Below are 14,443 nucleotides of genomic sequence, written 5' to 3' on the forward strand. Positions count from 1 at the left end.
ACGAAAGGTATTTATTTCTATTTTAAGATCGGCAAGATGGCTGGTTTATTTCATAAGAAGTTAGGTTTGCCAATAGCTAGATGCCTGAGTCTTTCAAGACTCTGTTGACAATCAACTCGGCAAACAGTGGGCATTTGGTGAACTCCATGTGTGCAGAGTCTTGGCCTGTTATGTGGGGAAAAAGAATGTGGCAAATAGGGTGTCTGCCCTCAAGATGCTAAAAGTTTTATGGAAGGAAAACCAAAATAAACAAAGGTAATGCAAAGGGTAATAAAAACATGTGTAACAAAACATAAACAACGATGAGTGTCTGTGTTGTAATGAAGCTACCTAAATGAAGAGAGGGTACAGAGTAATGAGGTCACCAGAGCTGGATGGAGCTTTCAGGAATGGTGAAAGTAGACTAGCAGATTTCGAAAGAGGATCATAGAAACATGGCCAGAACAAGTGGCCTGCCCAGTCTAAGTGCTCAATAATGAATGTTGTGTATGAAAACATGGAAGTAGGCTAGGATCTGCTTTGGTCTTGGTCTAGCCTGAGTTGCATATTTGAAGGCAATGGCACATCGCCACACCAGATGCTGTTGAGTCAATTCTGACTCATGGCGACCCCATGTGTGTCAGAGTAAAACTAGGCTCCATAGGGCTCTCAATGGCTGGCTTTTCAGAAGTAGACCCCCAAGTGTTTCTTCTGAGAAGCCTCTGGGTTCATTTGAACCTCCAACCTTTTAGTTAGCAGCTGAGGACATGAACTGTTTTCACCACCCAGGGAGTCCTGAAGGTGATGACAGGAGTCTAAAACTATAGCAACTCATGAGGTTGAAGTTGTCAGCAGTTCAAATCCACCAGCTGATCCTGGGAAATCCTATGAGGCAGTTCTACTCTGCCCTATAGGGTCACTATGGGTTGGAATCGACTTGACTTTTTTTGACTTGGCTCTCTGTGTTTTACGTAGTTCAGAACTGAAGGAATCTGTGTGGATTCTTTTTCTTCGTTGACTAGAATTCCTTCCCACCCACAGACATTATCCTGAATAAAGAATTTTAAGACTGGACCTGGTATAGCCAGTATGTTTTGTTTGTTCAAATTCTTTCACCGTAACTTGGTTAGAGAGTGTGTTTGGTCATACGTGTGTGAAAAACCAAAATCTGGAAGCCAAAAAAGATGCAATACGTGAGCCTGGATAGAGTAGAGTATTTAGACGCCAGACTTTCAAGGAAAAAAAATCCATGGGCAAACTGCTTGCCATTAGGAGCTATTTTCTTGGCGCATCTGATTAAAGTGTATGCAAGCCCGACAGCTTTCTCCAGGCATCCACTGTCAGGAACTTGTTCTAATTCATAACCATCTAGGATTTTCCACCGCACTGTCAGGCTTCAAAGGACGGGGTTAACTGTGTGCCCTCAAATGGAGTTGGAAATGGTTTGTTAATCTCTATTAATCTGCTACTCCTGTAACCAAACGCACATGTTTGTCTGTTCCCCTCCACCCCCAGTTAAAATGTTAATGGTATTAAATTGGCCCTTGGAAACTAAACCATTCTGTAGATATTTCCTTTATGGTTTTTTAGGACTGTCTCATGCTGCAGTCTTTTGAGCGAACAATGGATTTTATCATTTTCAATGATTGCCCTAACTTTTTACAGACGCCATCCCGCCCACTTTCTACAGACCCTACTTCCGAATTGTCCGATTCGATGTCTCAGCGATGGAGAAGAATGCTTCCAATTTGGTGAAAGCAGAGTTCAGAGTCTTTCGTTTGCAGAACCCAAAAGCCAGAGTGCCTGAGCAACGGATAGAACTGTATCAGGTAACTTTTGTTTGGGTTGTCAGAAGGAGCAATCCAGTTTGAGATCTTAGGGTAAAAGCCTTTCTACTGCCTTAGATTTTTTCTAAATTATCTAATAGAAGCCATGCTACACATCTACAATCGTGATAATGTACAGTTGCCAGAAAGTCTGTTCTGACTCATGGCGACCCCATGTGTGTCAAGGTAGAACTATGCTCCATTGAGCTTTCAATGGCTCATTTTTCAGAAGTAGATAGTCAGGCCTTTCTTTTGAGATGCCTCTGGGTGGACTTGAACCTCCAACTTTTCAGTTAGCAGGTGAACCATTTGCAGCACCCAGGGATTCCACAACCATGATGTAGGCTCTCATTTATTAATAATATTACATTGATAGCTTGTTCCTCAGTCACTCAGGAAGCCTGACCCTTTAGAACGCAGTGGTAAAGCTGTGAGCAAACCTCTTCAGCGGTGTGGACAGCTGGAGGACTCACCCATGGGAGGACTTCAGTCCCAAAGAACCTTCCACCCCAACTGGAAAAACAGATTACGTAGCCCTATTCCACCCTGAGGAAAGAAGTCGGCTGACCTGCCTTTACGCCACCTACAGCTATGGCTTTCTCGTTGTCTTCCCTCCTCTATTCCTTCCTATCATTCTCCCTTCCCATCTTTTTCATTCTTTTTTTTCTTCTTCTTTTTGCTGTCTCCTGTCTCTGCATTAACCTTATCCTGTCTTCCTTTCTCCTCGATTCTACCCACTCCCTTTGATCCGCCCCCACCCGCACATACCTTTTTCCATTATTTCTGGCAACCTTGAAGTCACTTCTCCCTCATCTTTCTTAGTAGAGTTGCTGGGCAGTTGTGTCATATGATGATGGTGATGTCAATGAAGTGCCAAGTCACTGAGGTTTCAGAGATGTTCTTAAACCTTGTTGCTCAAGTGGGGTCTGCAGAGCAAGCAGATGCATCAGCATCACCTAGGAGTGGTAGGAAATGCAGAGCCTCAGGCCCCACCCCAGACCTACCAAACCAGAAGCTCCCCAGGTGACTTGGATGCACGTTAAAGCACTACTCTACAACCCTGTGTGTGGTGGGAGGCAGATGTGTGAGTAAGAACCAGTCACTGTCAAGTCCACTCCAGCCAGGCGTGGATGATCCAATAGGCAGGTAACCACGGTGCTTACCTTGCTTACCAGATCACCTGTAGTGAACAATTTTACATGTTTCACCACATCAAAGATTCTGTTTCTAGGTATGACTGGCGCCTGTCTCTCTCCCAGCCCCATAGCACCTTCCAACAGATTCAAAGCCTCTTTTCAAATTTCTAATCACTGACAGGATGACCCAGGAAGCAAGGTAAGCACAGGCTTACTTGTGCTTACTTATTAATTGGTAGTGAACAATTTCACATGGATTCCACCATATCTTTTGTTCATTACAGATGAGCAAGTAAGCACAAGTAAGCCTGTGCTTACCTTGCTTATTGAATAATCCGCCATTGACTCCAGCTTGTGGTGACCTTATGTGTGTGCTCCATAGGGTTTTCACTGGTTGATTTTTTGGAAGTAGATCACTAGGCCTTTCTTCCGAGGTGCCACTGGGTGGACTCAAACCCCAGTCTTTGGGCCAGCAGCTGAGCACATTAACCATTTCCACCCCCAGGTATGTAAACAGGTAGCTTCCGTTCATCATAGTATCACCTGAACAGTGTGTGCAAGCACAGAAGGCAGAGTTGGAAGACTCTACCAGGGAGTTGAGAAGTGTGAGTTAAAACTGTTCAAAGCAGAGTCTCACATCATCCTGTTGGAGTCACCTGATGCTTGGAGCAGAGGGCATGGAGGTAGGAGTGACAGAGTAGAAGGCTGCCCTCCAGGGAGATCGTGCAGAGGAGAATAACAAGGGTCAAGAACAGACCCAGGGGAACCCCGGTGCTGGGGAGCAGACCCGTATGACAGCGTGATGAGCAGAATGGGTGTCCTTGGGGAAAAGAAGAGACTTGACATTGTGTGCAGAAACTTCCAGTCACTCTGGATCCTAAGCATTTGGGAATTTCTGTAATTTGGGAGGAATTTCCTCTGTATTTATCATGAAAATGGAGATTTACTGTAAAAATGAGCATTGCATGTGAGATCTCAGAGAATGAGTTTGAAAGTTTTAAAGCAGTTTTGAAGTACTAATTTACAGATGTGTTCCTGAAAAATAAATCTTATTAAAATGCATCCCCAAGAACTTCTCCTTGGAGACCTTTAGATCTTGCCAGTGTGCGCTCTGAGGGTGCCTTGGAGGTGGCACCGTTGCTTCCCATCGCCTGGTGGAGTCAGGCAGAGAGAGGGCTTCTTGTGCTCCAGACGCTAGGCTAAGCGCTTCAGAAGTCTTGCCTCAGTTAACACTCAACAATGCTGCAAGGTGTGCGCTTTGTGGTATTCTTTCAACTACTGCATTCTTCTCCTATTTTACAGAGAAAGATGCTGAGTCACAGAGAAATGAGGTCACTTGGCCAGGGTCACCCCGCTAGGAAGTGGCAGGGCTGGGCTACGAATCCACTCTGACTCCCAAGTCCCTGCTCCTCACCACGTACTATGCTGTTCATAGTGGCTCTTTCCCTTCGTCTTGCCCTCTGTGTTAGCCAGGGTAGAAGAAAAATAAGAGAAACTAGGCCAGAGGGTGGAGTGATACTTGGATGGAAAGCAAAGACTGGTTCCTCTGAAGAAAAAGCCAGATTAAAGGTAGCCAAATAAATTGCAAAGTGATTTCACACACACACACACACACACACACACACATACAAATGTATCTCCTCTATTTTTAAAATCCATGTTCAATTAAATCCTTCTTACATTTCCACCTGTGCTGACAGTGGCATCGTGGGTCATTCTCTCAGGTTTTGGTTCAGTTAGGTGGCCTTTAGTAACCTGAAGGCAGAGTCTCCTAGGTTTCGTTGCCTGTAACATAAGCTGCCAAATCACGGCCATTCTTGTGCCCCCTGACCTTGTGCTCTGGGAGGAGCCTCTGGCAGCAGCATTACTGTTGACTTGCCTTACTCCTAGAGGCCTTGTTGTCTCTGGGAGGCCATGTGTCCGTTGAGGCTGGCCATTTAGAGGGCCTTAAAGAGTTCTTGGTGGATATGTCCCTTCTGAGAGATTATGCAGCAATGGCTGCTCCACGACATGAGCCACTCAGTCTGTGTGGGTTAGAGTCCCTCAGTGAGAAAAGATAAGGACCAAGGTGGAAATGTATAGTATGTAGAGGGTGAATGTGGGCATTTCTATTGCCACTGAACACAGGAATCTGGAAGGAGGTGGTTTTAGAGCAAAAATAAGTAAGAATAACATCTCCTTATCTCTCTCAAGCCCAACTATGCGGCGGTCTCACCTTCTGAAACTCAGCCAAAGTCTAGAATGTAGGTCAAAGAGATTTGAGGGCCCCCTAACAGAAGAACAAAGCACGCATGCAGCTGACTTGTAAGAAAGGAACAACCTTTAGTCTTTTATTCACTTCTGACTTAGTTAATTACCTCTAAGACTCTAAGAAACACTAAATTAGAAGCGGGGAGGCCACTGGAGAAAGACACCCTACAGTCGCCTGTAGACTTGAGGTTTTTTCCTGTGCACACAGTGAGGCTGGCACGGAGTATCAAGCCACAGGATGCAATATGTGCTGGGGACCGTTTTCCTAAATCTTACCCTGTGTGTAGTTGTATGAGTCCCCCAGGGCTGTGGTAACAAAGTAGTATAAACTAGATGGCTTAGAAGAACAGAAACTTACTGTCTCACAATGCTGGAGGCCAGAGGTCTGAAATCAGGAAGTCAGCCATGTTGATTCCTTCTGAGGCTTTGAAGGAGGATTAGCTAGCTCCATGCCCCTTGCCTAGCTTCTGGTGCTGGCAGGTGGTCCTGGGTAGTCCTGGGCTTGTAGATTCATTACTGCAACCTCTACTGCCATCTTCCTGTGACTGTCTTCCTCCTGTGTCTCTCTGGGCTGTGTTTGTCCTTCTCTTCTATAGGGACCACACTCAGATGGGATTACAACCCGGTCTACTGGGGTATGACCTCATGTCAACTTAATACCATCTTCAAAGACCTTATTTCCAAACAAGGTCATGATCACAGGTAGCAGGGATTAAGATGTCAACATAGCTTTTGGGGTACAGCATTCCATCCATAGTAATAATTAACCCACTCTTTATCTTCTTGACTCCCTACCAGGCCTCTAATACCAGCTCCCGGGCTCTTTATTTGGAGTGCCATTTTTTGCTTATTATTCTCACTTCTCACTTGCTTTCAGCTGCTCTTTGGCGATCTTTGCAACCTCCAGTAATAAACTCCCTCTTCTAGCCTCAGTACAGAAATTGATGCTAATGATAATAACCTTGAATTATGAAGGCAAGGCTAAATTATATTCAGGAAGCTGAACATATACAAATAGTTTAGAGAGATTCCTATCTGAAATAGCTGAACTATTATTTTGAAGAAAAAACAAAAAGGCTTGGCGCTTAAATGGGCGGATGTTCAGCTATTTGTAATGCTCAACTATTTAGCACAACAAAACCTCTGAAGTGTCCAGATATCCTTTGATTACTGTATCACGTGACATCCACTTGACATGCCATCCCCCTAGGGTGACTACGAATATGGTCTCACAGTGTTTACATGGTTGCATGGATGATTTATCAGCATTCCTCAGGACATTGGTTTTAACCAGGGGGAATGTCTCTGTGTGTGTGTGTGTGTGTGTGTGTGTGTGTTGGCGTGTGTTTATGCTCACTTGTGGGTGCAGGCACTCTCCTGAGCATGGAAGCCTGGTGTGGGAAGGGAGGGCACTTTTACAAGGATTGCCCGTCCCCCCTGCCTGCCCCCCCACCGCCCCGGAGAGACTGATTCTCCCTGGGGAGGAAAAGAAGAATTACTTCTGGGAATATGGGGTTTGAAAAAGCTCTCCTGGTAATTTGAAAGTGACCATTCACCATTGGGAATCGCTGATTCAAGGCATATCTCAAGCTTTTTGGGGTCATTCTGTCCTAGGCACTATTTCTAGAGACAGGATACCAGCCTGGATGGGCCTAAGGTAGCATTTTGGACACCTCAACAGATGGAATTGAGGGCTTGTCTTTTCCAGGGCTCTGCGGGTCTGTTGATTCTCCCTGCTCTGCAAAGTTAGGGCACCCCAGCCTCTGTTGCAGAGAACTCGGGGTTCTCACTCCCCCCTCCCATAGAATGCTCTACCAGAACTTTGATGAGTGGGAGTAAATAAAATCTTACCATCCTTCTGCTTTCTCAGACCTCTGCCACGCCAACAGACTCTAAATAGCATCTACTGGCGTGATCCACGTCTGATGGCAAATGAACCCCAAGACTGGAGAGAATGTGAGAGGGATAAAGTCCTCTGACAGATGAGGGGGAAGAGGAGAGAAAAGTAATGATGAAAACTTAAGTTTTTCCAGATAGGAAGACCCTTGCTATGTTTTTAAAGCTTTATGCCAAAGCCTGTCTTTATTGGAATACTCTCAGGTAAAGCTCCAGAGCTCAGGGAATGCCTTTGAACCCATGAGATTCATTGCAGCTCTCAACCCATTTGCAAATTGGAATACATCTTTTTTTGATTAAGTTGCTCCTGTATTTATGATTAAAATCATGTCCAGAGTTATGAGGTAGAGAGAGGAGAATCCTCTTCAAATTGAACATCATTAGTATAAGAAAGGGCACCCATACTGTGGCATAGGGTAGACCTTACAGTCGTGGTGACCCCATGCACTATAGAACAAAACGTTGCCAGGTCCCGTGCCATGAAGAATTGAAGCCCAGAGTGGGTAATAACTTACCTAAAGGCTCTCATGACCTGATACCCAGTGGGACCACTAAGAGTACTTACAGTTGGACATGCTGACTTCAGAGAACCTTGGAGCTCTAAGGTATTTCTAACTTCCTCTCACCAACTCACACCCTTTTCACACTTCTTGCTCATTTCAAACTTTACCACCTCTAGGATAGTAAGGTTTGTACCTTTCTGTTTCAGTTATCCACTTGCTGTATAGCAAACAACCCCAAAACATAGTGACCTCAAATAAGAATCATTTAACTCTATCTCATGAGTTTTTGTGGGGTCAGAAATTTGGGCAGGGCTTGGCTGGGACCACTTGGTGGTATTTGGATGGCAATCGGGCTGGTTTGGAGGATCTATGATGAATAACTTCACTCACAGCCCTGGAGCTTTGACAGGATGGCTGGAGGCTGATCTCAGCTAGGCCCCTCTCCCTCTCCAAGTATTCTCAGGGTGTCTCTACATGGTCTTCTCAGAAGGATAGTCAGACTTCTTACATGGAGGCTCAGGACTCCAAGTGTCCAAGGCAGAAGCTGCCAGTTTTCTTAAAGACTAGGCCCAGGACTGGCATGATAGCACCTCCACCTAACTCTATTGATCAAATAAGTCACAGTCTACCCCAGATTCAAAGGAGAGGGAAATAGATGGGAGGAGAGTTAATGATATTGCAGCCATCTTTATTCACCTTACTAAGCCATCGTGCAAGCTAACATACTATTTAGCAAACCCTGGCTGAGGACCTTCTAGTGCCAGGCACCATACCTGGTACCAGCAATCCAGAGATAAATCAGACACAGCCTCTGCCTTGCACTTGTTCAGGGTCTGGTGGAGGAAGCAGACATGTAAACAGTGACTCAACAGTAGGGTCTTTCCACTAATAGAAATATACCCAAGGTAGTCTTAGAACAGAGTCCTTGCTGCTTACCGAAATGTTGGAGATTCAAATCCATCCAGAGGCACCTCCAAAGAAAGACCTGACACTCTACTTCTGAAAAATCAACCACTGAAAATCCTATGGAGCAGAGTTCTACACGGGGGCACACTTGGGATCACCACAAGTCTAAGTCAACTCCATGGCAACTGGTTTGGTTTAGACTTAGAACAAGATCTGGAGAATCCAGAGAAATACCTCAGAACTCACTCCTGTCAGAAAGAGAGTTGTGAGAATTTTGGGTCAGCCCGCCATCTTGGTTGGGCTCCTTGAACAGGCTGGATGTAATTCCAATTTGCAGAGCCATCTACCTGAATGAAGAGATTCCTTTGAGCCCAGCAATATTGATAACGGGACACCTGGATAAACCAGATTAAGTAGGAGTGGGTTTGGTTAATTAGTATGCAGAGTATATTGTTTTATTTATGTTAGAACGACCTTCACTGTGTTTCTGTGTGTGCAAGAACATCCTGAGACTGGGTGACCACCTCTGTCTTCCCTATTCTTCCTTTACGTGGCGGCATGGCGTCGTATTCAATGGCATGGACACTGTGGCCTACGTTTCCATCATAATTCCTGATTCACTTGGTGTTAATTGTAAGCAGGAGAGCAAACAATGTATGTAAAATGCCAGGTAGAGAGTGGGCACTCACATATGTTAGTGCCCTGCCTTCCAGGGAAACCCTGGTGGCGTAGTGGTTAAGTGCTACAGCTGCTAACCAAAGGGTCAGCAGTTCGAATCCACCAGGCGCTCCTTGGAAACTCTATGGGGCAGTTCTACTCAGTCCTATAGGGTCGCTATGAGTTGGAATCTACTCGACAGCGCTGGGTTTGGTTTTGGTTTGGTCTGCCTTCTGGGTCACCTCATAGATTTTTATTCCTTCAGGAGGAAGAGCCCTCTTCCATGTTACCTGCCATAGTCAGCTACCAGTTATTTATTTTTTTATTATGGTGCAGATATATGTTACAAATCAGTTGCCATTCAACATGTTTTCTCTTACCAGTCAATGATATTAATTATGTCCATCATGTTGAGCAGCCATCACAACTGTCCGTTTTCGAGTTCTTCTCCCACCTTTAACAGAAACTCAGTGCCCCCTAGGCGGTGACTCCCTCCTTCCCCTTCCTTCTGCCCACTCCTGGTAACCACTCAGAAACTCTGGTCTCTATACACTTGCCAGATTCTAGATATTTCAGATACATGGGGATCATACAATATTTTCCAGGTTATTTTTTAAAGATTAACTTATTAGCTTCAGACCACTGAAAACATAACTCAGTGTGATGTGCTGGGTTCATACATCACAAAGCATTAGGAGAAAAAGGCTCCAAAATGCCGCCTTCTCTCAAGGGGTTGGGGTGAGACCACACATGTTCATGCCGGATAGCTTGGCAGAAAAGAATCAGTTGCAGGGTCCCTACTAATCATTAGAGAACAAATGTGCTGAGATGAAATAAACCCAGTGAATTTAAAGGCAACCTTAGATTTCTTTTTCTTTAAATATTTTATTTTTGATGGTGGTGGTGTTGAGAGTATACACAGAAGAACATACACTGATTGAACAATTTCTACATGTATAATGTAGTGACATAGTTCACATTCGTCGAGTTGTGCAACCATTCTTATCCTCCTTTTCTAAATTGTTCCTCCACCATTAACCTGAAGTCACTGCCCCCTAAGTTTCTTATCTAACCTTTGGAGTTGCTGTTGTCAGTTTGTTCCCATAAAGATAGATCTTGAAAGACAGACATTCTTTTTTAGTTAAGCTAACCAACCTATTGTTTGGTTTTAAGAAGACCTCAAGGGATATTTTTAGTTTAAGGTTTAAAGACGATCTCAGAGCAATAGTTTCAGGGGTTCGTCCGGCCACATGACTCCAGAAAGTCTAGATCTATGAGGATTTGAAACTCTGTTCTGCATTGTCCCCCTTTTGATCTGGATTCTTCTATGGCGTCTTTGATCAAAACGGAAACCTTGGATTTCTTGACTGTGGTTCTGCTCATTTTTGTGAAGAGTTGGGGCAACCCAGATTCTGCTGAAGTCACATTTAGCTTGGCAAAAGAACTCAGGGTTCTCACTACCCTCCCCTCTCTATAGAATACTGTCAGAACTTTGACAAACAGGAGTAAAAGAAAATCTTCCTGTCTCCCTCTTTTCTCTGACCGCTTTCTTCAATACTGGGATTTTAATGCCTAGTTCAATTTTCATTTAAACAATAACCAGTTTCTCAAATGAGGTGAAATCTCATTTATAGTGGAGAAAATTTGCGAGAATATATATAAACGGTGGCTAAATCCTAAGTCATTTATATCCATTTATTTTTGGCTTCAGGCTGCATCACAAATATTAAATCATTTTTCAGATCATAAGAATGACAGGGTGAGCTGATGTTTATGGAGCAATAAAAGTAAACGAAGACCTTAGTATGGAGGAGTGATCATCAGCATTCTCCAATGGACATTCCACTTTTATCATCTCTGCAAAAGATTTTAAACTATGCACACCCCCTAACGCCTCCAGTGAAAGTTCACATCAGCGGCCTAGGCTTGAGGCGGAATCGACTCAACGGCAACTGGCTTGGTTTGGTTTTAACGGCACAGAACTGAAGGGTGAGGTTGCTATCTTGCAGAGAACACAGCACTGCTGGGGTTAATGAAAACTGCTCCCTTTTTCTGACGCCAGACACACACACACGCACAGAGTTCAGCTTTCATTTCTCATTTTGCCCAAGGGTGTGTAAAATAAAAAGAGGTCAGCCAAAAAAACTGACTGTCTGTTAACTTAGAGTTGCAGAAAGTGCCACTGGAAAAAAAAAACTTCATACTGTGCTCCCGTTGTACGGAATTTTACGGCATCCAATCCCGTTAATGCTTATCCTAACTTGGCGCCACGTCGGAGACATACACAACATAGTAACCCACTTAAAAAAAAAAAAAAAAGAAGCCATGAGGTATAATAAACACTTTGTTTGCACGTGGCTATTAATATCTCAGGTTTTTGCAAACTGATCAAATGTCATGCTTGCCTCATAAGGAAATTGGATCGCTATCATTTGCATTAGGTTCTGACATTACCTAGAGTCGCTCAGCCCTGTGAGCAGACAGACCCCAAACAAGTAATATGAACAGCAGTCGTTCCCCACTGTACTCAAAGGAATGTTAACAACCAGGCCATGGTGATTAGTAACCCTATAGTGCTTTTTGTGTACGGTACTCAGTGCTAATATTGATAATTTTCATTAGTATGTACAGTGCTTCCTGTGTGCTAGGCACTATTTTAAGTGCTATATATGTGTGTGTGTGTGTATATATATATATATATATATATATATAAGCTCTGGTGGCCCAGTGGTTAGGCGTATGCCTGTTAACCAAAAGGTCAGCAGTTTGAATCCACCAGCCACTCCTTGGAAATCCTGTGGGGCAGTTCTACTTTGTTCCATAGGTTACCAGTTTGTCCAATCGATTCCAACTCGACAACAATGGTTTTCTTTTTTCTGGTTTATAGATAGATAGATAGAGATTCATCTAATCGTTATGACCAGAAACCAAATCAGTTGCCATTGAGTCGATTCCAACTCGTGGCGACTCCATGTGTTTCAGAGTGGAACTGTGTTCCACAGCGTTTTCAATGGCTGTGATCTTTCGGCAGTAAATCACCAGGCCTTTCTTCTCAATGCCTCTGGGTGGATTCAAACCACCGACTTTTCAGTTAGTAGCCAAGCATTTAACAATTTGTGAATCCAGGAACGCCTAAGAATAACCTTCTGAGGTAAGCAGTATTGTTATTCTCATTTTATAAATGAGGAAACTGGGGCACAGAGAAGTTAAATAGTTTTCCCAGGTCACATAGCTGGGAAGAGGCTGAGCTGCGATTTGAACCCAGGCAGTCTGGCCACAGAGGCATACTCGTGACAGCTTTCCTAGTTGAAAGACAGCCTTTGTGGTTGGGCAAGTATGGGTTCAAGGCATGGCTTTGCCCCTTTGGTGAGCCTGAGGAAGTCCCGTTACTGAGACGATTTCCTCATCGGTGAAATGTGGATAAAGTCACCTGCTTGGCAAGGATTTTGTAAAGAGTGGAGATAATTCATGGAAACATCTAGCACAGTGTCTGTCTACTCAACGTTTACTACTGTTCTTATAGTTTACAAAGAGCTTGAGCTTCTGTGAGAAGCAGCCTCTTAAATTTACAGTCTGCTTGAAAACCTTTAAAAATGAAAGCTCGCTGTAGCCTTGATTGCTTTTAACTGTACGGTCTGGGCTCTGAGTTGCCGTCTCAAGAGTTTGCTTTGAGAGTCTCCTTAGAGAATATTTCCAACTCACTGTGCTTATGGTGGCCTCAGTCAGTCAGTGGCGGCTCAGACTGGAAGGAGCTATACGGAGCCAGTCAGCCCTGAGTGCTCTTTCTACCCTTTTTACTGGTTACCTTTCTGGACTTACAAATACTATCATCTCTCTGAGCCTCCAGGTTCACCTGTAAAATGGCGATAACGGTGTTTGTCCAGCAAGCTACTGAGAGGAAAACACACATGTGAAGTGTCTGGCATGTTGGATGTGCAAGGATTGGACTGTGATCAGGGAGCCCTGGTCGCGCTGGTTAAGAGCTCAGCTGCTAACCCAATGGCCCACAGTTCGAATCTACTAATCACTCCTTAGAAATCCTATGGGGCAGCTCTACTCTGTCCTATAAGGTTGCTATGTGTCAGAATTGACTGACGGCAATGGGTTTGTTTTGTTTTTATGGCTAGTAGAGGAATGAAGGAACAAGGTTCATATCTTCCCTCAGGTTTCCTGTGATTATAAAGCTGCCCCTTGATGGCTAGTCATCTCTGGTGTGGCGAGGTCTTGTCTGTCCTACTTCTGGTTATCAGTGGAGCAGAGCGGAATTATGGGAGCAGCCATCATTTCAGCCCTATGTGTGCTTGCTTTAGGAGTCCCTGGGTGGTACAAACAGTTAAGCACTCGGCTACTAACTGAAATGTTCGTGGTTTGAGTCCACCCAGAGGCGCCTTAGAAGAAAGCCTTGGTGACCTACTTCCAAAAGATCAGAAGCATTGAAAACCCGATGGAACACTGTTCTGCTGTAAAACATACAGGCTTGCCTTGAGCTAGAATCGACTCAATGGCAATAGGTTTGGTTCGTGTGTGTGTGTGTGTTTGCTTTATCAAGACTCTAAGGGCAACAAAAGGAGCCCTGGTGGCGCAGTGGTTAAATGCTTGGCTGCTAACCGAAAGGTTGGTGGTTCAAACCCACCAGTGGCTCCTCGGGAGAAAAATGTGGCAATCTGCTTCCTCAAAGATTACCGCCTCGGAAACCCTATGGGGCAGTTCTCCTCTGTCTTACGGGGTTGCTATGAGTTGAAATCTCAACAGCAGCAGGCTTGGTTTTTGGTTTAGAAGGGCAGCAATGGAGGGCTGGCTGGGGACCCAATATTTCTTGCTTTTCTTCTTGAAGAATTACAATGAGTGACGGCTCTGAGTGGGAGTGTCTTTAGCTCAGCTCCTGCCCTGTTACTGCTTCTCCCTGTTCAATTCACCAGCTCCTCTATAACGTCCACCAGGTGAGAAACTGTTCCACGGGGGAGGGTGCATTTATTTCCTGATGCCAGTGGTGCTCAGAATATTTTTAAAACCCCTGCTCTAGAACTGTGTTCGAAGCCTGTAATACATACTTGAGAATTTCTTCAGTGGGGACCCATCTGGGTTTTTGAAAGGGAGAGTTGGTTTTGAAAACAGCTGTAGTAAAGGGAAAAGGGATAAGGAATTAAATCGATTTCCCTATGTAAAGGTAGAAGATACATGTGACAGTCCAGCTGCCCCTCAGATCTTTGCTGCTGCTGCCCTGGTCCACACGGTTCTCGTCTCCCTTGGGCTACTGCGGAGGCGTCCTAGTCAACCTCCCTGCCTTCAC

General features: G+C 44.5%; 1 protein-coding gene across 3 annotated transcripts in view; it reads left to right on the forward strand.

Moving 5' to 3' along the window:
• The window catches only part of TGFB2 (transforming growth factor beta 2), a 109,563-nt gene that overhangs the window by 66,991 nt on the left and 28,129 nt on the right, over positions 1–14,443 (forward strand). For all 3 annotated transcript variants that reach the window (XM_049868632.1, XM_049868633.1, XM_049868634.1), the window contains one exon: positions 1,645–1,808. In XM_049868632.1, coding sequence (XP_049724589.1) covers positions 1,645–1,808 — 164 coding nt within the window. The remainder of the gene's footprint in view (positions 1–1,644; positions 1,809–14,443) is intronic.

The sequence above is a fragment of the Elephas maximus genome, chromosome 24, assembly GCF_024166365.1.
Source record: "Elephas maximus indicus isolate mEleMax1 chromosome 24, mEleMax1 primary haplotype, whole genome shotgun sequence".
NCBI lineage: Eukaryota > Metazoa > Chordata > Mammalia > Proboscidea > Elephantidae > Elephas > Elephas maximus.